The 27,743-nt window shown below is 34.8% G+C and overlaps 2 protein-coding genes across 3 annotated transcripts; one reads left to right on the forward strand and one right to left on the reverse strand.

The window, feature by feature from the left end:
* Positions 1-318: 318 nt before the first annotated feature.
* On the reverse strand, positions 319-3,045 carry LOC128187394 (uncharacterized protein K02A2.6-like). Its single transcript, XM_052857843.1, has one exon. It carries the CDS (start codon positions 3,043-3,045, stop codon positions 319-321), a length of 2,727 nt encoding a protein of 908 aa, XP_052713803.1.
* Positions 3,046-7,840: 4,795 nt separating this feature from the next.
* LOC128186703 (uncharacterized) lies at positions 7,841-27,141 on the forward strand. 2 transcript variants are annotated; one of them, XM_052856556.1, is made up of 9 exons: positions 7,841-8,657; positions 11,133-11,477; positions 12,976-13,332; positions 13,682-14,410; positions 17,111-17,204; positions 18,531-18,664; positions 20,881-20,995; positions 21,874-22,007; positions 25,153-27,141. In XM_052856556.1, the coding sequence occupies exons 1-9, from the start codon at positions 8,594-8,596 to the stop codon at positions 25,341-25,343; spliced, it is 2,163 nt and encodes a 720-aa protein (XP_052712516.1). In that variant the 5' UTR covers positions 7,841-8,593; the 3' UTR covers positions 25,344-27,141. The 2 variants fall into 2 exon arrangements, with proteins under 2 accessions (XP_052712516.1, XP_052712517.1); XM_052856557.1 differs by having other exon boundaries at positions 13,682-13,939.
* Positions 27,142-27,743: the final 602 nt, after the last annotated feature.

A 27,743-nucleotide genomic window follows, 5' to 3' on the forward strand; every position in this document is an offset into this window, starting at 1 on the left:
TGGAAAAAAATCTTATTTAAACCAGGGACGTTAGTATATACGTCCCTGATTAAACACGTTAAATTATTCTCAGTCTGTTTTAAGATTTTAACAGTTAATCGTTAACCTAAGGAATAATTTATCGAAGACTATATGTGTAGTATCCTTAAGCACTGGATTACTATAGATTAATATCGATTGTCAATGACCCATCACATGGAACACACTATGCATTTCAGACTCCACGGTCTGTCTCAATCTTCTGGTCATCGTCCATGTCAGTGATCTTCAGGTCGTCCCCATCATCTGGTAGTTTACTTTGTGGAAGATCTAGGTCAGTCACATCGTCTGCATCATCAAGTGGAACGCTACCCGGTCAATCTCCAGATTTTTCACTTGCTTTACGTTCCTGCGATATGTACCTCCATGTGGTGCCTTCAGCAAAACTTCATTTCCTGTACGTCCAACGACCTCGTATGGTTTTGTCTCAAAGGCAGGTGAAAGTTTGTTTTCTTTTGGCTGCTGAACCAACACTTGGTCTCCAACTTGTACTTGGCTGTATTTTGCGTTTCTACTCTTGTCTGCATATTCTTTCTCTTTCTTCTTTTTTATCCAGTCTTTAACTCGGATATCTCCCTCATCTCTCTCTGGAAAACTGGGAATCTTGGTCTTCACTGGATATCGGAAAATGAGTTTGTTTGGTGCAACTCCAGTTACTGTATGTGGTGTGTTTCTATAAGCTGATAGAAATTTTGGTAACTCCTTTCTCCAATCCTTTCCCTCAACATGAGCTGTCCTGATAGCCTTGAGTAAGGTCTTGTTCTGTCGCTCGACTTCTCCATTAGCTTGTGGCCAATAAGGTGTGGATGTTTCATGGTTGATGCCGTATTCCTCTAAAAACTTTTCAAATTCTGCTGAACGAAATTGGGCTCCATTGTCACTCCTAAGGGTGTCAGGAATACCATATCGAGCAAAAATCTCCTCCAAACATTCAATGATCTTGGTTGATCCTGTGTTCTTCAAAATAAAAGTTTCAAAGAAACGGCTGTAATAGTCCACATACACCAATACTGATTCTCCTGTTGGAAACGGTCCCATTAGATCAATTGCTGTTGCTTGCCATGGATAATCTGGAAGCACTTTACGGCGTAACGGCTCAGGTGACGATGGACCTCCTACTACTTGACATGCGTAACATTTCTTGCAAACACGTTCAGCATCACTGTCAATCTTTGGCCACCATACTTTCTCTCTCAGTCGTTGTTTGGTTTTAGTGATTCCTTGGTGTCCCTCATGAGCAGCGCTTAAAACTCTCTCCCTCAAACTGGTTGGAATCACAATACGTGTACCTCTGAGGATCACCTTTCCTATGCTGCACAGTTCAGTTTTAACGGATACGTAGCTTTCCTCACAATCTGTCCAATTTCCAGTTAGTAAGGCTTCCTTCACTCGGTGTAACTCAAGATCTCCAGCGGACTCTTTCTCCACCTCCTGAATCGTCAAGGTTCTTGGTACGGCTTGCAGAGCCACGAATCTCACAAAATCCTCTGATATTTCACTTGGTGAGGGTGCATCAGATTTATATATACACAGTCGAGAAAGTACATCAGCAACATTTTTGTGTCCGGGAATATACTTTACTGTGAACTGAAAGGGTTGGAGTCTCAATACCCATCGCTGAATGCGTGCACACGGGTTTGATTTCTTGCTGTAAATGAACTGTAAAGGCTTATGGTCTGTCAGCAAATCAAACTCGATGCCATACAAATACATGTAAAAGCGTTCACACGCCCACACCAGTGCTAGGGCTTCTTTCTCGGTCTGCGAGTATCTTCTTTCAACATCTGTCAAACTTTTGCTTGCAAAGCAAATAATACGGGGCTCTCCCTGTTGTATTTGTACTAACACTGCACCAAGCCCCACAGGACTGGCATCCGCTATCACTTGAGTTCTCGCTTTTGGATCAAAATATCCTAAAGTCTCAGCTTTCGATAAACTTGTCTTCAGCTTTCGGAATGCTTTGTCTTGTTCAGGACCCCAAGTAAATGGTTGGTTTTTCCTCGTCAAAAGTCTCAACGGTTCTGACAGTGATGCTAGGTTTGGAATGAACTTTCCACAATATGTAACCAATCCCAGGAAACTTCTGACTTCTGATGCGTTTGTTGGTGGTCTAGCTTCTACTATAGCTTTCACCTTCTCTCGGGTCGGGTCGATTCCTTTGTCTAATAAGACGTGTCCCATGAACTCTAGTTTTCGGAGACGAAGTTGACATTTTTCCTTATTAAATGTTAATCCCTTGCTGCCTAATTTCTCAATCACAGCTAGCAATCTGCGGTCGTGCTCTTCCATTGTTTTGGCATGTACAATAATGTCGTCCGACATATTTCTCACTCCGTCACATCCATGAAGTGCCTGCTGAATGGTGTGCTGATAAATCTCAGGTGCAGACGTGACACCAAAACTCTTGTAGCGAAACAGTCCAATATGAGTAACAAAAGTGGTAATGTCACGAGATTCATCAGCTAGCTCCAATTGATGAAAACCCCACTTAAGGTCTAACTTGCTGAAAATACAACTCCCATTTAGCTCATGCAGGATCTCATCAATGGTAGGTATTGGATGTCTCTCTCTAATAATGGCCTCATTAGCTTGCCTCATGTCCACGCACAGACGAATATCTCCAGACTGCTTCGGTGTGACAACAATAGGGCTGACCCAAGATGATGGTCCCTCAACTGGCTCAATGATATCCATGTCCTGTAACTCCTTGAGTTTTGCCTCAACCTTCTCCCTCATAGCGAACGGAATCCTCCTGACTTGCTGTGCTACAGGGGTAACATTCTCATCTATATGTAACATCAACTTAAAGTTCTTTAACTTTCCCACACCATTAAAGTACTTTTCATATTTGGTAAATATACTGGCTTCTGACAGGAAATTTGCATGTGCCACCTTCAGAATTCCGAGCTCTGTTGCTGTTTTATGTCCTAACAGGGCCTGTCCTTTACCTTGAATCACAATGAACTCTGCTTTCACTGAAGAATTTCCCACTGAAATGTCTGCCATAAAGCTTCCTAGGGTGTCCAGTGGTTTTGAACTTCCATACGGATAAAGTTTTTTACTAGATCGCTGTGACGTACATCATACTCTTTTCTTCTTTAACTCCTCCCATAAGGAGTGATCCAGTACGTTACAACTAGCACCAGAGTCGACAATCATCACAATATCTTCTACTCCACCAATATTTGTGGTAACGGTTGGGTGATACGGTCCATTGACTGTAAGTGTTTCAAGTGTTTCTTGTGGGTTATCCATAGACAATGTAAATGCATAAGCTTCATCAGAATCCTCCTGATCTGTTGTGTCCACCAGTCTAACTCGTGGCTTCGGTTTGCTGCGTCTGGAATGTTTGTGACTATAATTGTGAGTCTTTGGTGTGAACGATTTACAGCACTTAGCAAAGTGATCGGGCTTGTTGCATTTAAGACATTTTTGACCGATGGCTGGACATGCTGGATCTGACTTAATGTGTCCTCTTTGACCACACCTATAACAAGTTATACTTGAGTTCGGTTTGTGTTTTCGTACACTTACTTTATTCACAAAAGCTTCGGAATTCCTTCCTCCTTCAATTCCGGTAGCTTGTTGTTGACTTTGTTCAAAAGCCCTTGCTGTAGTTAACGTTTGCTCGAGTGTCAAATCACCCCCTCTTTCCAGTAATTTCCTACGTAAGTGAGATGATTTGCATTTTTCGATGACTTGATCCCTAATATGTACAGATATAAGGAATTTATTCTGTGTGGTATATGTATATGTAATTATGTACTCATTGTACTTGCAATATATATATATATATATATATATATATATATATATATATATATATATATATATATATATATATATATATATATATATATATATATATATACCGACAGTTTCTCTCTCTCTCTCTCTCTCTCTCTCTCTCTCTACCGACAGTTTCTCTCTCTCTCTCTCTCTTTCTCTCGCTCTTTTGAATTTTTATAACTGAGCTGCGTTTACGTTTATAGAAGGTTTTAAACATTGAACAGTATATCAATTAAATCTAGTCACTAAATTTTACTAGAAAAGCATAGCCTAACTAAATTTAAAAAAAACAGTGCCGACTGTTATTATAAGAAAAGGAGCTACTGTATGTTTGGGTTAATGCTATAATTTGTCTGCTACAATTTTTTGCGGTTGCTATATACTTTTTTTGCCAATCCGACCAAAAACATCAATTGAATTAAGTTTTAAACATTTTTATGATTTTTGACGTATTTATGATATAGTTATTGGTTAACCAATACCGAGACATTATTAGTTGAAAGATGATATAAAAGCAGTGTGAGTATTCGTAGAATTTTGTTTTATAACCACTCGTTGTTGGTTTTCCTGCGATGTTTGATTTGCGTTCTAATGTTATGATTGAGTTGCTTTGAACGGAAATGTCATGATTGATTTGGGTATGTTTACATTTTTAACTGTCTTTGTCTGTGCACATATTACGAATCAATTTTAAACCCTAAACCCCAATAACTTCATAAAACATGAGTGACACAAAATGGGCGTTTATAGCATAACCGAAAAACGGCATTGGCTGCGCCGCGTAGTAGTACATAGCATGTGCTACATTAAACATAGTGGTTTTTATCTATCATATAGCCCATCGGACTTATTGGACTTGACCACGCCCGACCGAAATTATCACCTCATAACACTCAAAGTATTCCTTAGATATATCATTTAGTGTGATAAAAACATTCTGCAATGGTTGCTACCTTCATAATCTGCATGAATCACCAAAAAAGCATTTTAATGTTCATATTTTCATCTTTCTTTTAACAAATTAACAAATTGATCGTAAAAATTAAGAAATTTAATCAAATTACTATTAAAGTACATCGGTATATTACATAAAATATACAGCCAAATAATCTTCTCTGGGAATTTGAATCTGACATCATCATAATTATTTCGTGCAGTCTGTGATCCAATTTCTGTAAGAAATAGAGGGAACCATACATCATAAAAAAATAACACGCATTTAATATGAACTTTATAAAGTGTTTGACTGTAATAGTTATGAAATATTCATATAGTTTTCGTGCACGCTAACACAGCTTCCGGTATACCAAATGCCTTGTTTTGTCAAATGTATTGTTTTCTATTTGTTTGCGAGTTTAGCGAGGAGTGTTGGTTATTTCCCCTGTTTCCTTATTCAAGCCGACTTTAATTCATAAAAGCATCTGATCGCCATATTAGTTTCGATTACTCCTTAACTGCCACTGGGGTGTGTGTCGAGAAATCTACGGTCGGTTGCTTTCCGATCGAGGCATTCAGGTTGCATAGATAGTGCTGTCTAAGGGCCCTGTCATGTGCACCAAGTTGCGAGCCCACATCGTGGTCACGGCGTTGTAAAACTCATTGAAACGCCGTAGGATCACATGAAAATTTCAGAAAAAATTGTACAATATTATTTGATTTTTGTTCAATTGAAATATCACGGCGTCTTGACGGCGACCGAGGCGTTTCTACGGAGTTCCCGCGGCGTTTTTATGTGCGTTTCCACGAAGTTCTATGTGGCGATTGACAGGGGTTTTACTGCCTTGATTTGTTATTTGAAAGAATTTCGAAGTTATTCGTATTATTTTGCACAGATAGTGCTGCCTTACTTCGCATGCACATCAAACACATGTGTCGTTCATATAGAGTCCATATCGTCTGAATCTTTTTGACGACCCCGGCGGTCCTACATTTACGAAAACACCCCGTTTCTACATGTAATATACATGCAGTGATACATGTGCGATGTTTTAACCAACACGAGAGAGAGAGAGAGAGAGAGAGAGAGAGAGAGAGAGAGAGAGAGAGAGAGAGAGAGAGATTGCCAGTCTTTGCTACATTTTATATGCAAAAAGACACATCAAAAGAGCCGGGCTTTCAGTATTTCAGTACTTTGATTTGGTCAGAGACATATTTAACAGTATATACGTCCCTGATTTGATTACCACCCCCCCCCCCCAAAAAAAAAACGGTAAAGAAAACATAACAAAACAAAAGCGCTATACAGTCACTATTTTCCTGAATCTGAGTTTTGTATGGTAATGTCTTTATAGAAATTCTGCTCCTTACTGAAACCATCTTCGCTAGCCAAGGGTTTTCGGTCCACTTTGCTCCCCATAATAAACGTTTATGGGGAGCAAAGTGGACCGAAAACCCTTGGCTAGCGAAGATGTACTGAAACAGACATTTGCATGATGACGTCTTTATATGATTAAGTAGTATCCATTTGGAATGCAAAATTTAACATTCTTACATAATTGTAGTGCTGAGTATCAAATGCATAATATGCTTTGTACATTGATGCGTACATTGTTTTGAAATCCTTTTTTTTTTCAGAAGAAAATGTTCATAATTCAAGATTATAACGGGGACTTCACACACTAATGTTGAAAAAAGTTAAGGTGGCTCACTACACCTTGAAATATTTTCTCAAATCAGCAGAAAATTACTTGATTATGAGAGATATCATAGCGGATAAGAAGTATTTAAGTCATATAGGCAAAAATGTGCAATTTTGGATGCAAAATAACATTTTCAAAAATTTAATTCCGTTAACATGAACAAATGCTCCATGTGGATTCGAACTCATGATCTGCGGTTCGGAGGCCCAATACTTTATCCACTGAGCTACGACAATATACAACCCATTTGAATGATTAAACAGTTTACTGTGACAAAACATTTAAATCTGGATGCAAAATAACATTTTCAAAAATTTAATTCCGTTAACATGAACAAATGCTCCATGTGGATTCGAACTCATGATCTGCGGTTCGGAGGCCCAATACTTTATCCACTGAGCTACGACAATATACAACCCATTTGAATGATTAAACAGTTTACTGTGACAAAACATTTAAATCGCCATCTTGTGACGTAGTGTCTTAAAAAGTATAAGTCTGGATGTAGTGAGGTACCTTAAGCACGCATGCAAAATATCACATTGACAAGCGTTTAAATAACTTTATTCTGACATTCTTAAATTATCTATATGCATCACTTTTTCATGCGGTTAAAAACTAATGTATGAAAAAATTCGAACGATTACGGGATTCGAACCCAATCAAAAAAAGTCAGACTATTATTTCCCATTCTAACTGTATAACCGCTCGGTTAATCTAGCCATGCCTTACACCGGGGTAATTAAACACAGCGTTCCTAGACTATACAGATAAAAATAAATTTTTCTCAAAGTTATTTTTTTTTTAAATATGCCCCTTTGAAACAAAAATTAGAGAGAGCAGTTTTTAAGAAATTGTCTGACTCTAAATGTTAAGATCAAATAAATTTTGTTTCAAGGAGGCAGTTTTTCGTAACAACGAGGTTCCCCTTTTTATAAAGCGTGAAATCTGTCACATTTGTCTGTGTTACCATTTGGATGTTCACTGCTTTATGTACAAAGTTGCAAGCAAAAAGGAAAAAAAAGGAAGCACATCGAATTTTGCTACTTTGATATTTCCATTTTATCTGCAACACACTTAAGGAAAAAATTGCATTTCATTATAATTGACTTATCACTTTCATCACTTTGATCGGTATAAAAAATAAACGAAGCAACACTGGTTTCTCAAAGCACAGTTTGTAAAGGGGAAAATAAACTGCCACAATATATTTTACCATTACAATTTGTGTATTTTTCATTATTTTTGTATTGAGCTCTTCTTCTAAAGCAGATTTATGCTTTTTAAATTAAAATGGTCATGATCACCGAGTCCTCTTAAAATCACCATCCCCTGCTTACAAACCGGCTTTCCAGCGATGGAAACCGTAAGTTACGCCAAGGAAATGCCATAACAACTTCATATTAATGAAAAATGGGACACATCAGACAAGTACGTGCTTGTAAGCATACGTGCATTCTGAATATTCTACACGTGGGACCCGTAGCAACGACTCATTAGCTAAATTGGCTAGACTAGCTTCGTTTTCTGTTCATTTTGCTAGACTTAGATGGACAATCATCGGTGGGTAGGAAATCAGTGTGGCTGACAACAAAATATGAAGCAGTAATGACAACTACAGCATGATAATTGCGTAAACAATTAAGTTCTTTCGTAGATACATATCGCGACCACTAGTATGACCATGTGTTATCCGTCACTGCCGGTAAAGATCTACATACATTGATTTTCTAAATGTATACGAAAAGGGAAATACAAGTATTCACTGCATTACCCTTTGTTTTACAGCTCCCCTAGCTATACCTTTTAATAAAGAGTTTAAAAAACCTTTTGAAATTAATGAAAAATAGAAATCAAACACATGCAAAGTAGATTAACGAGTCACTGCAGAAAAATTGAGTCTGTACACTAAATTCATATGTGTTATGTGTTTTTTTAACCATGAACACACATGCACACGCATGCACGTGGAGTGTCATCGAGGCTTGGTATCCTGTGTTGTCTTACCACGCACAGCGCTGCTGCCAAAAGCTTAGAAACTTTTGTAAATTGCCTTGAAGCAGGAAAACACCCTCATAAAATTAGTCAAACTACGTTACCTGTGGTGAAAAACTTTCCATTTTTAGATGATGTCTTATAAATACTTTCTCGTTGTTCTGGAATATCTGACACTTTCTTTAAATTTCGAAGGTAAGTCTAAAGAAGAAATACTGCTTGCTTTTTTTTTTAAATATCAATCATGTTTGAAAGTTACTTATCTTGCATGCTTTAATGTTTGAAAACAGATTAAAATGCAGGCCCTCTACAACGTCTGCAAAATATATTATGATAACGGTGAAGTGAAACCAACGGGGTGGATTTGAATAAGAATTATAATAAAATGGAGAGAAAAATTAACAGAACAAACTTTTTGAAACTCAGATCATGGAGTTTATGATTTTTCTGTGAAGGTGATTCTTTACAAAATACATGTACTATGTAAATATATGACGAAGGCTGAAACAATTTTTAAAAAATACATTGCTGTAATAATGACTGATAGGCATTTTGCAAATAATTTTTTAGAGGAGTAAATTCCAAAGAGTTGTAACGGTCTCATTGGACAATTTGCGCAAACGTAGTCGAGCAAAATATTAATATCACAGCGAAGCACTCTACCAAATACAAATAATCATTAGAGTGGCGACATTTCGCTTTTTTCTTACTATCTACCATCTGAAAAAATGTTATGGCATCCAAGAAAAACTTCTTTAGTAAATGGGTCACAGAACGGTAAGCTGCTTAATTCCCACGCAGTGTATGATGTAGGTCCCGCCCAATGCAATCTATAAGCAAAACACAGAGAGAGAGAGAGAGAGAGAGAGAGAGAGAGAGAGAGAGAGAGAGAGAGAGAGAGAGAGAGAGAGAAAGAGAAAGAGAAAGAGAGAGAGAGAGAGAGAATTGTTTGTGAACAAATCTTTTGATCAATAATTTACAATTTTAATTTAAAAATTGATATTTATCTTGAACACTCGTTATTTTTACCTTCTAAAAATCTTTTACCAGTTAAGTGTCTTAAAAGACTATTAAAGAATAAAGATATTTGAAAGAACTTCCTCATGTGTGATAAGTGCACTGTACCTGACATTTATACAATTCCCATATTCTGTTGTAAAGGACTCGCTCGCTCGCTCGCTCGCTCGCTCGCTCTCTCTCTCTCTCTCTCTCTCTCTCAGATTGGTTCAGAATAAGAAGAGTATTTCATAATTGGCAAAATAAAAAAAAAAGAGAAATGATTAGTCAGATAGCCAACAGTATGGAATGAACGAGAACAGTTTATACGTGAGAGGGAAGCGATAACAAACACTTCCATTATGACAACGCGATTTCAATAAACACGCAACGAGCATAAGCTGATCTCAAGAATAAAAGTTGTACAGCGGAAATCATATGGCAACAGACGCTATTACAAAGCTTGTTCATTAGCGAGGTGTATGTTTTGCCGAAAAACAGTAACGCCTGTTGTTTCAGTGAACAATGCAACTACCTAACTTCACATTATCTACTTAAAATCGAGACAAGATGTATGAAATTGAGGGAGGATATCCCAATAGATTGGCACGTTTTTAATTTCTTTTTCGTTTGATATCAAATTAATTGAGTATTATTTTTATTAAAATACAGTACGTTGTTAAGATCGCCACATTAAAGACCGCAAGAATTATGGATTGTTACTTAATCGAATGTTTTATTGTATCGCTTCACTCGCTTGGTCATGATAAAATTAGAACTTGATGTTTGAGAATACAAAGATGTCCTAAGAAATAATGAATTTAAGATGCATATAACAGCATATTTAGAAGATGAAGTGCATGTAAAACATCTAGATTGACTTTGATACATGCATAACGACTATTTACATCGAATATATCCATTTTGACCAATCATTATAGGCTGAATTGTCGCTGATTGAAAATATCCCGGCATTAACCCATCTTAATACGTGCCTTACACATAGTCCCTGTAATTGCTTTTCCCTCCGCAAGTGAGATAAATGGCTTCTTTTTTTTCAGTGAACGTAAATCACTTGTGTCTACGATTTGCTTTTGACAGACGTAATGGAAATATTGTTTACTGTATCTCGGGATGGGGAAAAAAATAAACAAGGGAAAATGATCGGTGCCCATCTGTGCTTAATTAACCGATCCTTCGGCGGTTTAGTGTTTGAGGTCCTGTTTAATCCCTTGTTGTAAGTGAGTCTGTGGGTACGTTTGCTGTCATCACTGAGCATATGTCTTCTTTTTTGTTGTCTAGTTATAGTTCAAACAGATTCACTATTTGCAATGGAACCTACAAATATGGCTATCGTCTATTTTTTTCACAAGCGGCTAGCTATACATTGCTGTATATACTAGTAGGGCACGCTTCGTCCTCCGTGCAAATTCACTGGGTCTCTCTTAACGAGGATCCACTGTACTTTGCATTTTGTTTTTACTATACGCTATTTTTCATACGATCAGGAATCCTTTTAAACATATTCCTAGCAAATTCTTGCAGTCATGCAGTCAATTCAAACAGATCATCATGAAGAATTGATCCTGATGAAAATATATTCGCAATCGTATTCATTGTTTAAGTATTTTTGTATTTCTTAAGGGTAATTCTGACTGCAATGTTTTATTGCAGGGTATCTCTGCCAGTATAACACAATAAGCGTCTGCAATGGCGAAAACCTGCAAATCAATTGCTTGGACAACGAGAAGATCGGAATTCAACGAGTTTTCTTCGGAGGGAAATCCCCCGATTACAACTTGGACTGCATGTCCCGAGGGAGCAGCGACCCAGCATGTTGTCGCCGGGGTCAGGGCGACTGTATCTTCTACAACACAATCACAGAGACCGTGTTGAAACGAATGTGCTCAGGTCGTCCTCGCTGCGTCTATCAGGTCCGCGAAACAAAGAGTAACAGATGTAGGGACCCTTTGATCACCATGTCCGACTATATGACGGTGTATTATGAATGCATTCCAGGTAACTATAGATATGTCAATGCGAACACTTAAGTGTTAAGTTAAAAAAATAATACAGTATAAGTATATAAATATAACCCTCCCCCACTAAAAATATTAAAGAAGAGAACAAATCTTAAAACCACACTATTTCTAGACAAGAAAAACAGATAATCTATTATATTGTTATTGAGTTGATCACTTGTTTATAATTTTCCTTTAATTTATTTGTTGTTGTTAATAACTTTCATCGAAACATCATTTTTTCGATTCGTTAAAAAAAGAAACACGTGTACTCACAAAGCACCTTAGAAAAAAAGAGTAACATTATCACCTACTGCTTACATATTATCACGTACTGCTTACTACATTGACGTATTCAAAATACATCCTGCAGAGACTGACGAACATCTCAGGAACATTAAATCTTCCTACTTAAATTACCACATAAATATGTTTTGGTTTTTTTACCTTTGCTCTTTTCAAGATGAAGTCTTGATAATAATAAATTGTAGGATACTGTCTTTAAAAGAAAAGAATGACCTTTTGTGTAGAGTTCCTTTACCTACAAAAGGGTACCCCCGTTTCTTAGCATTTTCATAAAAAGGCGAACGAAACTAAATTGTAAATCTCACTCTAATTATGAAATTAAATTATATCTCTGAAAAACTTTCATTGGCTCATATATTAAATAATCAATTTAACAAGGTTTTAAACAATAAGGTGCCACAAAAAATTTAAGGATATATGGATACACAACTTTCAATGTCTAACATTTTGTTTCAAGTTTCATCTTAAAAACACAAGAACTTCTTCAAGAATAAAGACATCAGGGCTTTTTACCGCTAATATGTAGATTGCAGATCATTAAAAGGTTCTTTGTGTTGTCTCATATACAGGTATATGTACACGTATGATTCTAGCAAACATTGTAGAGAATGAAAAATACAAACCCCGCGCCAGCATGCATGTTGTGTTGTGTCATGTTCTTTTCATATAGAACCTTTTTAACAAGACCTTGGACTTTTGGTAGAACGTAACTACCTATTTCTTACATCAAAACAAGTTAAAAATGACGCTGGTTTCAAGTGAAACATACACAAATTGCGTAGTCTTAGCTCATAAGCACAACTACCGAAAGTCCAAGCTTTTGTTGAAATGGTTCTATTTTAATTCTAACAATAAAAATATGCATTCTGACTTAAAACGTCACTATGGACGCAACAGAGATCATTTTCTTTCATTAATTCTTTCTATCTTTCTTTATGATTTATTCTTATACATGTATATAGACTTTCGGTGAAAGTGCAAACAAAGATACATGTAACTTATCATCGATAAGTATGTTACAAAGATGGGAGAGCCAGGACATATGCAACATGCTCGTTGCGTGTTTGTCCGTTGACAAACCTCTATTGGCGTACAAGAATTTATTTTATATATTGCGGTAAGTTTTAAGCGGGCCTTTCATGTAAGACAGTTTGTACCTTTTACTTACGAGCTTGATTTGAATGTTGTAGATAGTTTAACAGGAAATATTTGCTCAGACGACGAAATACACGCCAAACCACCAATATACCTCTCCAATAAAGACTACCCCCTTCCAAGAACAGGGGCAAGTAACTGCGAATGTATGGTTGTAAAGAACCCAACATATACAACGCTTAAACTGACAGCAATAGAAATGCACATATTCGACTCTCGGTGTTCAATGTCATTGGTCATAGAAACCGGGGACGGTGAAGAAATTTCATTCCCGTGTAATTATAAACTTGAAGGATACAGAAAATGGAAGGATTTAAGTTCGGAAAATACAACTTTCACCCTGTCCAATTCACAACAACAAGGAGACGCTTATCTTTGGATGGAAATAAGTTGTAAGGAGAACATAAGAATTTTTTCAAGTTTAATTGTTTGTTTCTCAATATTGCCTTCCGATAGTATGTATTTCAGAAAGCATTTTGTACTCCAGTTACTGTATATCACTATAATTAATAATACAGTATTTTAGTTGTCAATGAGTACATGACTTATTAACAGTTAAAAGTGTTAGGTAGCAACAGACATTACTTTGGCGTTCATGTCAAATGAAAAGACAAAATGGTTAAAAATATCTATATATTTCTAATAATGAAGACGACACAATTAAATACATGTAAGCTTTTTCATCCGAGGGTTTCCTCTAAAATACATCAGGATCAGTTGTAAATGTCTCTTTTTCTTTAGCTCAAACAAAATCGGAAGACCTTATAAGTTTGTATTGTGGAGAATCGCTAAGAAAATATCTGAATCCAGAGTCGATTTCACCTAAATCAACGGTAACATCATCAACGGGAACATCATTAGAAACGACTACAGCATCAAACTTTGTAACAGAAGAATTATCATCAGAGCAACCGATAACAACAAATGAAACGCCAAATGTTCCGGTACGAACAACCACGGAAAAACCGGCAACGGAGAAAGTAGTGATCATAACAAGCGGTAATGTGACAACTGAACCCGAATTGATACCTGAAAAAGGCACAACAATGAAACTTACAACAACCCAAAGCACAATGAAACCCTCAAATACCAAAACCACAATGAAATCTACAACAGCCCAAACCACAATGAAATCCTCAACTACCCAAACTACAATGAAACCTACAACAACCAAAACCACAATGAAACCTGCCACAACCAAAACCACGATGAAATCTTCAACAACCCAAACCACAATAAAACCTGCCACAACCCAAACTGCAACAGCTAAACAAAATACAGTAACAACATCAAATGGAACTAAATCAATCCAAAGTACTAATCTATCGACAGCTAAAATATCTACCTCTCCCGCTACCAACAGCTCAACCTCCTCTCCTCACACCCCAGAAAGAGTACCGGTTTTCTCCACATCGGTTACAGCATCCATAGTTCCTTATTATACTTCTTCTCCAGACAAGGAGACCCCTTGTAAGTATACAGTTTGAATGCGTCTTTAAGGCTGTTTTCAATTTACTTTTTCCTGAAAGCGTGGCAATAATTTATCACTCATATTTTGAATATATTTACAGAGGCTCAGACCAATATTCCGATGCATTTTTGAAGTAATATTTATTACTACACGTACTTTGATAATGCATGAGAAACACAAAGAAAACAAACAAACAAACAAACAAACAAACAAAAAAAAACCATATATTGAATGTTAAATGAAAGTCATATACTTTTACAACAATATCACAATTTTCTTGGGTTTAAAAATCAAATAGACCGACTTAGTAAGCATCATTTAAATCCATTCCTATCTCTATTATTACGGCGTACAATGATCGAATACACAGATGGCTACGTGTTTTTTTTGGGGGGGGGGGGGGGGGGAGAAGAATGTTCGTTGGTATCACTGTTGATAGGGGATGGCGTGCAGCGCTCGGAGATGACATTTTCGCGTGCCTCGGCACCGACTTTTCCTTCTGCTATTGACAGGTTGTAATTAGGCAATAGTACTTAAGATGAAATAAAGTCGGGAGGGGGCACGTTGAACATGTTTCTTTCCACAGAATCTCGGACGGGATCATTGTTCACCAGATAGCTGACAGACAGCTGACTGAGTGTTCAACTAAGTTAAAGTATCAAGCAGTCTATCGTAACTACACGTATCTTATTGTAGAGGCCAGTCTAAGGATTACGTGCCCAATACACTGTGTCTCCAGTGGTCCTCTAAAATGGAGATTTGTTAATCAGTGAGAGTGATCAATTTGACTTATCAAGGTTGAAGTCTTTTTCTGAAGAAAACTAGGTTCTTTCTAGTCTTTTCAAAACCCACCAGTTTACATAAATTAAGATTTCTCAAAATGCTGTCATGGCAGTTGTACAGATGATTTGATTTTCCAAGAACATGGTTTTTAAAATGAAAAAAAAAAAGAATTTCAAGAAATCCAATCTGCGTTAAAATTTCATTACTCTAATTTTTATTTGACTATTCACCAAATAATCGATGTTTCCATTTATTGTCTCCTCGTCTTTTGGATGTTGAACTTAAATGCCTGCACCGGACTTACTGCTAACACCTTTGCTCATTCAACACATTTGAGATGATGCCAGTAAACTACTAGTTTAATTGAATTTTACCTGATCAGCAAATAAAAAATCTACTTTCATTTTCGATAAATTACCCCAAAATTGCAAAAATGAGAGTAAAAGATGGTCAAGCTTTGGCGGACCTAAGTCACTGAGAGTTTGTACATGTATCAAAATGACTCAATTGCAATGAATCACTTAGATTGTGAATATTTTTATTCGAAATTTGGGGTACATGTATACATGTATAGGAATTATGATGTGTCAAATTAAAAAAAAAATTAAAAATACACCTGTTCCTTTCTTAAATTCGCGATTATGTTTTTTTTGCAAAGAACTATTCAGAAGATGCTCAGAACATGGTAACCCAAAGCATAATGGCGAAATTTGTAGAACAAGTTCTTCAGGCATCGGGCATAATTATTCTATACTTTGGATCGGATAACTTTAGTTTAAGATACAAATAAATATGCGTGTATTTACGTGTTCTTACACTTATTCCCTGTAGAATTTGACTACCAAAAATTAATCTGAATCGATTTAACGAGGCCAAGTATAAATATTTCTACCCTAGATATTTTGATGAAATTTCTTGCATGAAATTTAACTTCTATTTCAATCGTTTTAAATTGAAATATAATTAAATTATTTATTTTTGATTTTATTTACTAACCCAATTTCCTTGGTGTAGGTTCGAGAGCTATCAATTTTTACTGTTGAACCCTATTTGAATTCGTTGGAAATGCGCCGGTTTTCACATTTTCCCCTATTTTTTTGTCTGCCCTATGGATAATTATACATCTTACATAATTTTATCCTGCCTGTTGCTTTTAAAACAAATCTGGCACGAAATATAAAAAATCAGGTTCAGCTTACAAAGCATATGATTGTGTAAAGCTTGCTAAGTATTTTACTGTAAATGGTATTGTGATACAGTGGATAGATTTTTGACCTAAAAATAGAATAATGGACTCTGGACTATTGTCATTGTATTGGAGGGGGTAGGGTGAGTGTGTCAATGGGTTAGACTTGTCCCTTACATAGAGAAATAAATGTGTGCAGTACATTTAAACACAATGTTAAACTGCATACGTAAGTGAATAATTACGTAAGTTAATATTATATGAAATTTAATTATAATACGAAATAATAAAAATATTATAATTATAATTTTAAGGTTCCGCTCACAGGAGTACATTTTGTACTTTAAGTTCTAATTGTGTTGTAATTTGAATTTTTTAAATTACTTTTTGTTCTTGAAACATTCTACATGAAAGGTCTTTCGACTTAAAAAAGCAGTTTATTCTCAATGCAAGCAGAAAAAATATGCTGTCAGGTTAAATTGCATACTTTGCATTGCGTAACTGGAGCCAGTAAACACACAAGTAAACACAAGATGTTTATCAGAATGTGTATTTTGGAAAAACTAATTTAAGTGATTTTGTTGCTGTATGACGATTCATAAGATAGGAATTCATTGACCGTGCACAGAGACAAAATTCTTTCAAGATTTCTCTACAGATATCATAGTGTGAGAGTGAAATGTTGAACGTTTATATTAGTTTCAAAACTTCTTACAAATATCTTTTGTAGACTGCTTCGATACGTGTCACGTGACTGTTGGAAACGGATTCAGCATGAGTTTAAAGTCTTTCTTAAATCCGTCAAAAGTAGATAAATTCTGTAGGTGAGTATTATATTATGTATACTGTTACATACATGTATATTTCAGCACAACAATATACATGTATCCTCTATCAAAGCAATATTCTGTAGCCATTTACTGTAATGCAATAAAACCAGTCCTCATAATGGGTTAAAGTAAAATATATACAATATACAATGGAAAATATGGCTATTCAAAACAAGGAAATAAAATGAAATGAGAGATGCCACATGAAGGAAATGCTCTGAAGCAATATTACATAATGCTTGTAAACGTCTCTGAGTGATACAAACAAAACCAATAGTGGTCTCACAGATAATGTCACCACCTTTCATTATGGTTTTATTTGGTAGTTTGCTTTCCTTCGTGAAATGTATTGCAGTACATCTGTTATTATTCTTACATGAGGAAAATTTACATTGTCAGATATAAAATTTTACATTTGAAATCTGAATGAATGAGGCATAATCAACGTTTCGATACGCTGTGTTTTTTGGGAGTTGATTTTAATCAACTCTCCTATGCAGTTACTCAGACAAACCGAAAGTGAAACAGTGTTTGGACCTCAGCACAAATCAATGCTGCTGACAAGACTTAGTTCTTGAAAATAATTGATAAATTCGATGTAATGTATGCTAAAGCATTCTTCTTCAAGGAAACTTATTTATAAATACCTTGAAAATAGTCAGATTTTAAATGGTACGAACAATTTAAATATTTTTGGTAGTCGTATGTATTCCTACGCCAGAGTTTAATATAGTCTCGTTCAACTCGACGCTCGGCTGTCTCCGTAAATCCTTTTCGGAGATTTACGGTGTCAGCCGAGCGTTTGGTTGAACGAGACTAGAGTTCAATATTGCTTGGATCCATACAATTTTCGAGAAATATTTCTATTACTGATGCATAGTTTGATTGAATTAATTTTATCTTTAAATATTATTTAACATGATTTGTGCTGAGGTCTCGACATTCTTGTCGAAAAAGTACAAAAATTCATTAATAAAAATGTGCGTAATTCAAATTAGAAACTACATGTACTTTTCATGCAAAATAACATATCATTGATTTTAAAATAAATAAGCATCGACAAAATCAACTCCCGTCAGCTTTTCAGTAATTTGATTTTAATGAGTCAACAGGGAAACTAATTATAGAGAAAAGTAACTCAGACTTCAAAATCAACGCCATTCGACAAACATATATATATATATAGTTTTCAATATTTGCGCTGATAGAGGTGTGACAAATTTACATTAAATTATCACCATAGCCAGAATTTGTCTTACGATTCTGGCTATATCTGGTTTTTTCTTCAGGATGTTGATAACACCCTTGTTTATATTGCAGGAAAATAAATGATATAATTTCCTGTTTTGAATCCAATCTGGCGCAGTGTTCACCGTTGGATAAAACCAAGGCTGATAAGGAACTACGGGCTAACTTAGCAGGACGTCGAGTCGTTTGTGAAGACAGGTCTAGGGGTAAATCTCACCCACTCACTCATAGATAGCAAACTTTCTACTACCACTGAAACTGTCATCATTATAACTAAAAAATATCCAAGCTATCAAAACAACTAATTGTGCCTGTTGTATTCTGTGAAACAAGTTTTATACAAATATATGAAACTTAATAAATCCATTACTTTTTTGGGGTAACCATTATGTACAATTGCAAAGTATATCATTCGCGGACTTCAGTGGCGTCGGAAGCAAATTGACAGTGGGGGGAAAGGGAGGGGTGGGGGTCTAGACTAATTATCGAAATCGTGATAAGAAAAAAGCAAAAATAAAAGATGACTAATTCCCAAAATCATGAAAATCCTATTCTAATCCATGGGGGGTGGGTTGGTTTTTACTTTGGTTTTTAAATACATACAGACTTTTTTGACGAAGCGTCCATGTCTTAGAATCGATCTAAGATTGGATGTGGTGACACAATGTCCATTAAGTCGCACAACAATGGATTTTTGATCGCATCCGCGTGTTTTAATCGTAAAATAAGTTAACAGAAAAGAGCATTAACTTAAAGTTAATTATTTAAATTGTGAGCAGACTTGAGCGTATTCAGCTTGAGTTGCAATATTTGTTGACAACCGAAAAAACACCCCACCTGCACTTAATATTATCGCTATCTTACGTCATGCGTTACGAAACTACACACATCATTGTTTATTGTCAGAATAAACACATACCAATGGCGTCCTTCATTGCCAGATCAAAGACGCTGGCACAGCCTGTTAGAATTAGTGGCAGTAGGTACCTCGGATGAATTCAAATGATCTGCAGTTGCACCACATCTGCAGATTATTACGTGATGGTATCATACAGGTTGTAACGTCTTTTGGTGCAGTAACTTAGCATCAATAGAAATGGCGATCAGTTATTGCAAAGTACATGTAACATGGCATCAAGAATCAAAGTACCGAAAGCACTGGAAATCGCTTGGCAAGCTTGTTATGAAGTTGTTTGGAATATTTGCATTAAGCCAAGTTTTATTTTGAAGTACTGTATTTGTCATTCTTTTTACAAAAAAGTTGATATACACACATTAAACCCGCCCAGCTTCAGTATTCTCAATACTTCGATTCCTCATAGGTAACGACTTGACAAAGCATCATACAAATTGTAACGCCTTTTGGTGTAGTAGCTTAGCATCAATAGAAATGGAGATCAGTGCTTGTTTTGTAGGCTTTACCTGGCATCAAGAATCAAAGTACTAAAAGTACTGAAAAGCGCTTGGCAAGCTTATTATGAAGTTGTTTTGAATATTTGCATTAAGATATCATTTTGAAGTTCTGTATTTGTCATTCTTGTTACAAAAACTTGACATACATGTAAACACATCAAACCCGCCCTTTTTCAGTATTCTAAATACTTTGATTCATCATAGGTAGCGACTTGACTAAGTATTCGGTTGCGTAATGACATTAAGCGTTTAGCGTATATACTAAAGGCTTAAAATGAAGATCAGTCATTTTAGAAGCGAAAAAACCTCGCAATTTTAAGGAGACTAGATGCTCAATTATAATTCGCAACTTTTCGAACCTCGTATATATTACAAAAACGTCCCATGACACCCTTTTTATCATATTTTATATAAATATAACACATTTTACGATATGTTAAGATGTGAGCTATACTTTATAATATTCAATGATATACAACATGCCATAGAAGAGACATGCAAGGCTGCCTAGCCAATAATACTTAAATTGATGGGAATTGACTCCATTTTGTATAAAATTCAAACATCCGGTAATGTTAACAGATTCGATGTGTTTTCCCGAGCTCTGCCAAAATGTCCTGAGATGTTGCGATTGACTCACAAATTATCTATCAGATCTTCCTCAAAACTATAAGCATGGTTTTTAACCACAAACCATATTATTCAGTAAAACAAAAATCTAAATATCTAAGGTTTAAATATAATTGTTTTTTATAAAAAGCTTTTTCAATGAGATAAATACAGTCTAACAATGGCGACAACCATTTAGTCGTCTTAAAGTATTGTTCTCCTCTTTTTTGTTTGGGGGGGGGGGGGGTGTATATTAAGCAGGTCTATCATGACTTTGCAATTTCTCGGACATTCCGATCATTGGGCATGTTTAAGCGGCTATCAAGAACAAAGAGATGCCAATTGGCATATGTATTTTTAAAAGTAGAAAATACACTATCATAGTTTTTATATGTTGCAGTGATTCAGACTTTTGGAACCTGTTACAGCAATAAAAAGACATTTAAACGGGAACTAGGATCATGTGACGGTTTACTATATCCATTTGCTGATGGGAATACGGGAGAAAAGTGCAAGTGAGTATCACATGTAGCCAATCAAAACACACGGATGCTCACGTGTTCACTTACAAATAAATACTACATTATACAAGTAATAAGAGAGCTTTATTTAATGTTTTGAATCAATATCCAAACCAGGGCACTGCTTGTTGGTACCACAACTGCTCCAATCCCAGAATGAAAAAAATATAAACATGTCGCCCAAAGATAAAGACGGTGGGTTTATAGAATACTAACGGATGTTATTTAGGTTAAACTTAAGTTTAAGGTTTAAGTTATTTGGCCGTATGTTTTCTATTTAATCACAGTTACAGGTACATGTATACCTGTGCACTATTCACTCACATACATTTTCACGTAGTTTGTGGTAAATGTATTATCTACACAAAACCAGAGTGTTATAATTTGCCACAACAACCGGTTATTTCTTCTGTGAGTTCACAGGTGGCTTTGGTCAATATTTATACAGCAAATATTCATCGACATTTTCATTGAGGGTTTAGCGGAAGACACGGTGTTTCCAAAAGGAATGAAAACTGATGCTGTCAGTTTGGATTAATCAAAGTTTGCATTAATACATTTATACATACAAGATTGATTCATCAATATGTATTCTTGCCAGTGTACTTGATGTAGCTTGCTCTCTAAAAAGATTAATCATGAACTAATTGACAAAATATATACGATATAGACATACATGTAGATGCTGTATTTCGTCGAGTAATTAACTCTTAGAAAATCCAAGTAAAAAAGAATTGGAATGGTTGATCTTTGATTATCAGACAAAATACGCGTTGTAAAGTCAAAGGACACAAACAAACAATCTTAGAGACAAATTGAAAACACATAGTCAATACAAAGTGGTCTCTAGACGTCGATGTTCTCTGTTGCAGGATTAAGAGAGAACTGGAGAACTGTGTGATAATGGCGGCGAAGGAATGCGAGAATGATGAAGTGACGGAGCACATAAAGATCATCTCCAACGGATTATTCGATTACTTGTACAAAACTCAAGATTGCGTCGAAGGTATGCGTCTCAGGCAGATGCCAAACCAAATCAGTTATATATAAATCATCGCTTTTCTCACTGCTTGAGAGTAAGCAAATTGGGTTGAGCTTTTGCATTGCCTAGTTCTAAATTTCATGGTGCAGGCGTGGATTCGAGAATATTTTACCGGGGATGGGGGTGCAGATGTGCTTTAAATTTACTTGGGAAGGGGTTTACGAGAGCCAATGTATGGCGATTTTAATAAATCTAAATATATATTACATAAGAAGGGGGGGGGGGATAAGACTGCCCATTTGGTTTAGTCGTAAAATAGAATTTAAAATTTATTATTTTTTCAAATATATACATTTGATATGATATAATACAAGTTTACAAAAGGGTAATTTTTAACTATATTCAGTTTGAAATATTTAAAAAGATAAGAATCAAATTATCAATCCTACAGTGTTGGTGGAATCGAACCCACAACTTAAAGACCTATATTCTATAAGGCTACCTTGTGCTCTAACCACTGAGCCATTTCATTCACAACAAAGTGTGTTGTTTAAATGCTTTATGAGACGTTGGCCACGAATTTACGGACTTGTATTATTTTTCTAAAACGATCGGTTGTTGGGCTACAAAATGACATTCTTAAAGTATAGTGGGTCATCTCTCCACATTTTTGTTGATTGAAATCGGTTTAAATTCCATTAAACCGCATTTAGACTATAACAAAAATATGGAGCTCAGACCCACTCTATAAAAGAAAAGGAAATGAAATTCTAAAATGACACTATTTGGATGATTTGACAGGCATACGCCAGTTTAAATCAACCTATTAAAAGTATTTCAAATATTTTAGGGTTACAAACCGATGCAACTTTAAATATGCATTGTTTTTATTTTTTTTTTTAAATTATGAGATTTAATGATATTTTAATTTTGCAGTATCTAATCATTCCTCATATTGGCATTTTACTCGCCTTATTCACCCATCTTCTTTACAAATATTGCAAAAGGTGTTCAGAACCTTCAGACCCCCTACCCCCAACCAGTTAACATGCAAGGTTACCAATGATATAACCTTGCATATGTTTATTTTGATTTGTATATATTCTGTTTGTATAGATAAAGTCATAAAGGAGTATAGCGCACTTATAATGTAATATCGCATACAATATAGCTCATTTAAAAAAATTGAATTTTTATTGAATTTTTTCAAATGTTTTCATTATTTTACAGTTCGCGCATACAAATCACAAAGAAACTTGGTAAAAAATGTTATAGTAGTGTCGATAAAAATCCGATAAAATAATCAGTTTTTGTATTGACCATATGGGAATATGTGATATGGGCATTGGCAAATAACAAAAACAAACATTAAACCACCATAAACCAGAAAAAATAAACTAAATTAAATTTCAGCTGACATCAAACAATACTATAATGCAAAGATATTTTTGGTTTAAAATGGATTTCATTTTAAAATTTAAGAATGAAATCAACAACCCTATTTTCGTGATTACTCTTTCATTGTATTACTTGGAGAATTATAAGATAAAAATTTTATCAATGATTTCATGGAGTAGTGGTTATAGGCATCGGTATTTTGTCCTTTTGCTTTTGTGGTCATGGGTTCGATTCCCGATGACTGCATAAATATGTTTGTCTTAATTATGATGGTTTTGTTGAAATATTGGGATTTTTTTAATTTAGAAAATCCTTTTTATAATAATTAAAAGCATTGAAGAAACTGCATATCGCTTTAGTATCACAAATGTGATATTGTGTATAGAAAAAATAAACAAAGACGTGTACAAACAATAGTACCACACTCAATGCACCTTTGCACGAGTATTTAAAGAAAAATGAAAGAAGACACCAAGAAAGAGTAAACAAAAAGCGTTTTTCCTACTCCAAGGCTTGAAATGAGACTAAAATGCACTATATGCGGTAAGGCGTCAGATAAATCTTTTTTTAGAAGCAGGTACTTACTATTTAATCAAATTACCGAAGAACTGACGGGAGTTGATTTTATCGATGTTTATTTGCTTTAAAATCAATGATATGTTATTTTGTATTACAAGTAGGGGTAGTTTCTAATCTGTATTTGTCATTTTTATAATATGAATTTTTGGTCTTTTTCGACACAAGAATGATAAAACCCCATAAGAATCATGTTTGTTAAGTTATATCTAAAGGTAGAATTAATTCAATCAAACTATGTATCAGTGATGGAAAGATTTCTGGAAAATTTATGGATCTAAGCAATATTGAACTCTAGTCTCGTTCAATCTCCGACAAGCAAGAGAGACTCTCTGCTTGTCGGAGATTTACGGAGACAGCCGAGCGTCGAGTTGAACGAGACTATATTGAACTCTGACGTAAGAATAGATACGACTACAAAAAATATCTAAATTGTTCGTACCATTTAAAATCTGACTATTTTCAAAGTACATTTATTTACAAATAAGTTTCCTTGAAAAACAATGCTTTAGCATACATTTTATCGAATTTATAAGTTATTTTCAAGAATTAAGTCTTGTCCAAACACTGTTTCACTTTCGGTTTGTCAGAGTAACTGCCTAGGAGAGTTGATTAAAATAAACTCCCAAAAATGAGAAAGGGCGAAAAATGGGAAAGTACGCTATACCTCTTTAAAACTCTTAGCTAAGAAAAATACACACAAGACAGACTGAATGAGTGTAATTTTATGCATTCTTAAATCTTTCAGGCTTTCCTATCCCATATTTTTAGATCACTAGCAATTAGCAAAACGAGTTTCCAAACAAATCTTGATGTACATGTACTTATCTACCTATATCAACAACCTGATTTGTAATGTACACTGTCGATCATTGCCCGAAAAATCAAATATATCGAACAATTTTTATGCTGTCTCTATTACTAGTAATCACAAAGCATTTATTCTTTATAAAAATATATTAATGAATATATGAAATTATTAAAATAAGAAAAACTATTTTTTTCTGCAAAAAAGCAATTTTTCATGAAATACTTCATGCTGTTGTTTACAAAAAATAACTTCTCTGTCGCGATTTTTAAGATAAATCCTTAAAAAAAAAACATAATTGAAAATTAAAATTTCAGAATCAAAATAAAAATGACTTGTTTTTGGCCAGTCAATTTGATTATTTATTGGTTCCACTGTATCTTCCAGAATCAAGTAAGGATGAAAAAGAGCACACACCTGAACCGGAAATTAAATCAGCAGAAGGCTTAGATAGTGACGACAATGAGGATAGTAACAACGGAAAAGGCGCAGGTTCCACTGTTAGAAAACATTCTTACACTTTTTATTCAGCCATTACGGTTCTTTCAATAGTATTTTATCGTTGTTTGTCCTATTGATAGAGTATTAAGTAATTTGGCTTAGAATGATATATTTGGTATAATTCATTTTGTTAGTGATGTACAAGCATAAAGCAGACACCTTAATGTGATAACAAATCAATTCATTCTGATGGAAAAAGCGCCTAGCGCAGACAAATTGATGGAGAAATATTTTTAACTGAGTGACTTGGTGAATGCATGTTTACAAGCAAATTGTGCGTCCTCAGGATATATCTGTGTATTATCATTGGAGAGTGTATTTGATTTTAAAAGATACTTTGTCATATAGATATACAGCTAGTTTTAGATTTTTATTTTTTAACCTTTTGTATTCTCTTTGTAGAAATCCGAAACCTTATCTAAGTATAGTTAAAACCACTAGAACTTGATATGCGTTTACTTTCTATAATTCAGTCCTTAACTTTCTTTTGTTCTTATAGATAAAGTGTAGAATATACTGAAAAAGTGCAAAGCAAGAAATTTTCACAAGAAACTGAAAGAATACCCTTATTATTTTCATCTTCAACAAACATTTTAGTTTTGAAAGGCTCATTTTTCAGAAAATAAAATCCCCACATTCCAATACATCAAATTAGTATGTTACATTCAAGGTTTATAATTCAGCAAGTTTAAAACTACCGTCGAAATTGGAATAATTTTGAATTTGTTGAATTACAGCACGGTCAATTACAAGTCCACCAGCACGTAAATGTAAATAATACGCATCTAATCACATGTAGTGGTCATAAAAGTTGTCTTGACAAAGAAAAAGAAACAGAATCTTGATAAATATTGGTAAATCAATGCAGAGGTATGTTTCCCAGGAAGTTTAAATAGTTCAGGGAAGGGAAAAGGTTTCCTATACCTTTATTACCCCAACCCCTGTCTTTTTACTCAATATAATTTTTTTTGCATAACCATAAGAAAATAAATCTACAAGCAAAACAAATAATAAAAGAAACCAAACCAAATAAACCAAAACCAAAAACATTTTTAAAAAATCCTTCAAAAAACCCAGTCTATCTTGTTCTTATAATCTAACTTCAAAAATCACAAATGCAAACCCCCCTAAACACACATTATGATAATCCGTATATAGGAGAAGAAGTCGAGTTTTACAAATAAAGCCTTTTTATTCTTTCTCATTCCTACCGGATCCGTATTTTTTTTTAGGGCGGGTGGGAGCAATGTCTATTTCTTGTAGTAACGTTGTCTACAATACCTATTTTTTGCAGCACTCAACCGTATCTTCATATTTTTGATTCGGGGTGTACGCACATCTTATAATCAGTAGTTGTTGTGAGGAATCTAGTTTACAATGTTGTATTAATAATGTTTTAATTTGTAACTGTTTTCGATTCTTACGCCCTGTGTTCTAAAACCATTTAAACAATTTTCTTAAATCAACAGTCTTTCAATATTTTATTGCAAGTACTTGTAATCGATAATTTCATGTGATAACTTTTCATTTACTTTTCTTAATGCTTTCTACGATGCCGGAACTTTTTTCTTTTTTATAAGATCATAAATAGCTGGAATGGGTTTATACTGTAATTGGTTTATACGAGAATTGTTTAATGGAAAAGTAAGAAGATTTCTTATCGTGCAATATATTAAAATAACTGAAACCCTGTGATTGATTGAGAGTTTTGAGTGATAACTGTAGTCTGTAGTTTTTTTCATGTTTTAATTAATGAGTAATGATAAGTGTTGTTACTTATTCCCCTACTCTGTGTTACACAGTCCAATCCCTAAATGTTTAGATCGGAACAATAAAAATGATCCGTAAAAAATCCAACAGTGTTGCTGTATTTTAGCTCACATGGCGTTTTTCTGATTATATTTTGTTCACCGTTGGTATGCATGCAAACTTAATTACAACAGCCCTTTGTCGTTTTCTCCAAACCTGCTTGTTATGTTATCCTTTATTCTTCTTGGCTGTTATACAAGATAGAATACTTCTAAATTTGAAAACAATCCAATAAGTTACCTGCAGGTGTCCATTCTTAAAAATAATTCATAGAAACTGTCTGTTTTAAACAAAAATATTGGACATAGAAAGGTAAAACTGTTTACTTATTGGACGGCTGCAGGTTAGTTGAAATAAGAATAAAGGCATCACATTTGCATATAAAGAAAGATATTTAATGTTTTACACCTTAAGAGCGATACAGCGGAGAAACACTTAAAACTACTAAATTATCCATTATAATAATTATATATCAACTCCATTTTTCAGAACCATGAATCAACATTAATCCACTTTATCATATTAATTACTTATAACCACAAAACACATCATATGTGACCAGAACGTAGATTAAGACAAATTTCACTGCACATTATGAAAATCACATTCTTGACATATCTAAATTTTAAAAGTTAATTCTCGATTACCTGGACTACATTCTCCCTGGA

The sequence above is a fragment of the Crassostrea angulata genome, chromosome 6 (assembly GCF_025612915.1).
Source record: "Crassostrea angulata isolate pt1a10 chromosome 6, ASM2561291v2, whole genome shotgun sequence".
NCBI classification, from domain to species: Eukaryota; Metazoa; Mollusca; class Bivalvia; order Ostreida; family Ostreidae; genus Magallana; species Magallana angulata.

Coding starts and splice junctions, on each gene's coding strand:
- LOC128186703 (XM_052856556.1), top strand. CDS start 8,594: ATGATGTCTTATAAATACTTTCTCGTTGTTCTGGAATATCTGACACTT. Junction 8,658..11,132: donor ACTTTCTTTAAATTTCGAAG/GTAAGTCTAAAG, acceptor GTTTTATTGCAG/GGTATCTCTGCCAGTATAAC. Junction 22,008..25,152: donor AACTCAAGATTGCGTCGAAG/GTATGCGTCTCA, acceptor TGTATCTTCCAG/AATCAAGTAAGGATGAAAAA.
- LOC128187394 (XM_052857843.1), bottom strand. CDS start 3,045: ATGGCAGACATTTCAGTGGGAAATTCTTCAGTGAAAGCAGAGTTCATT.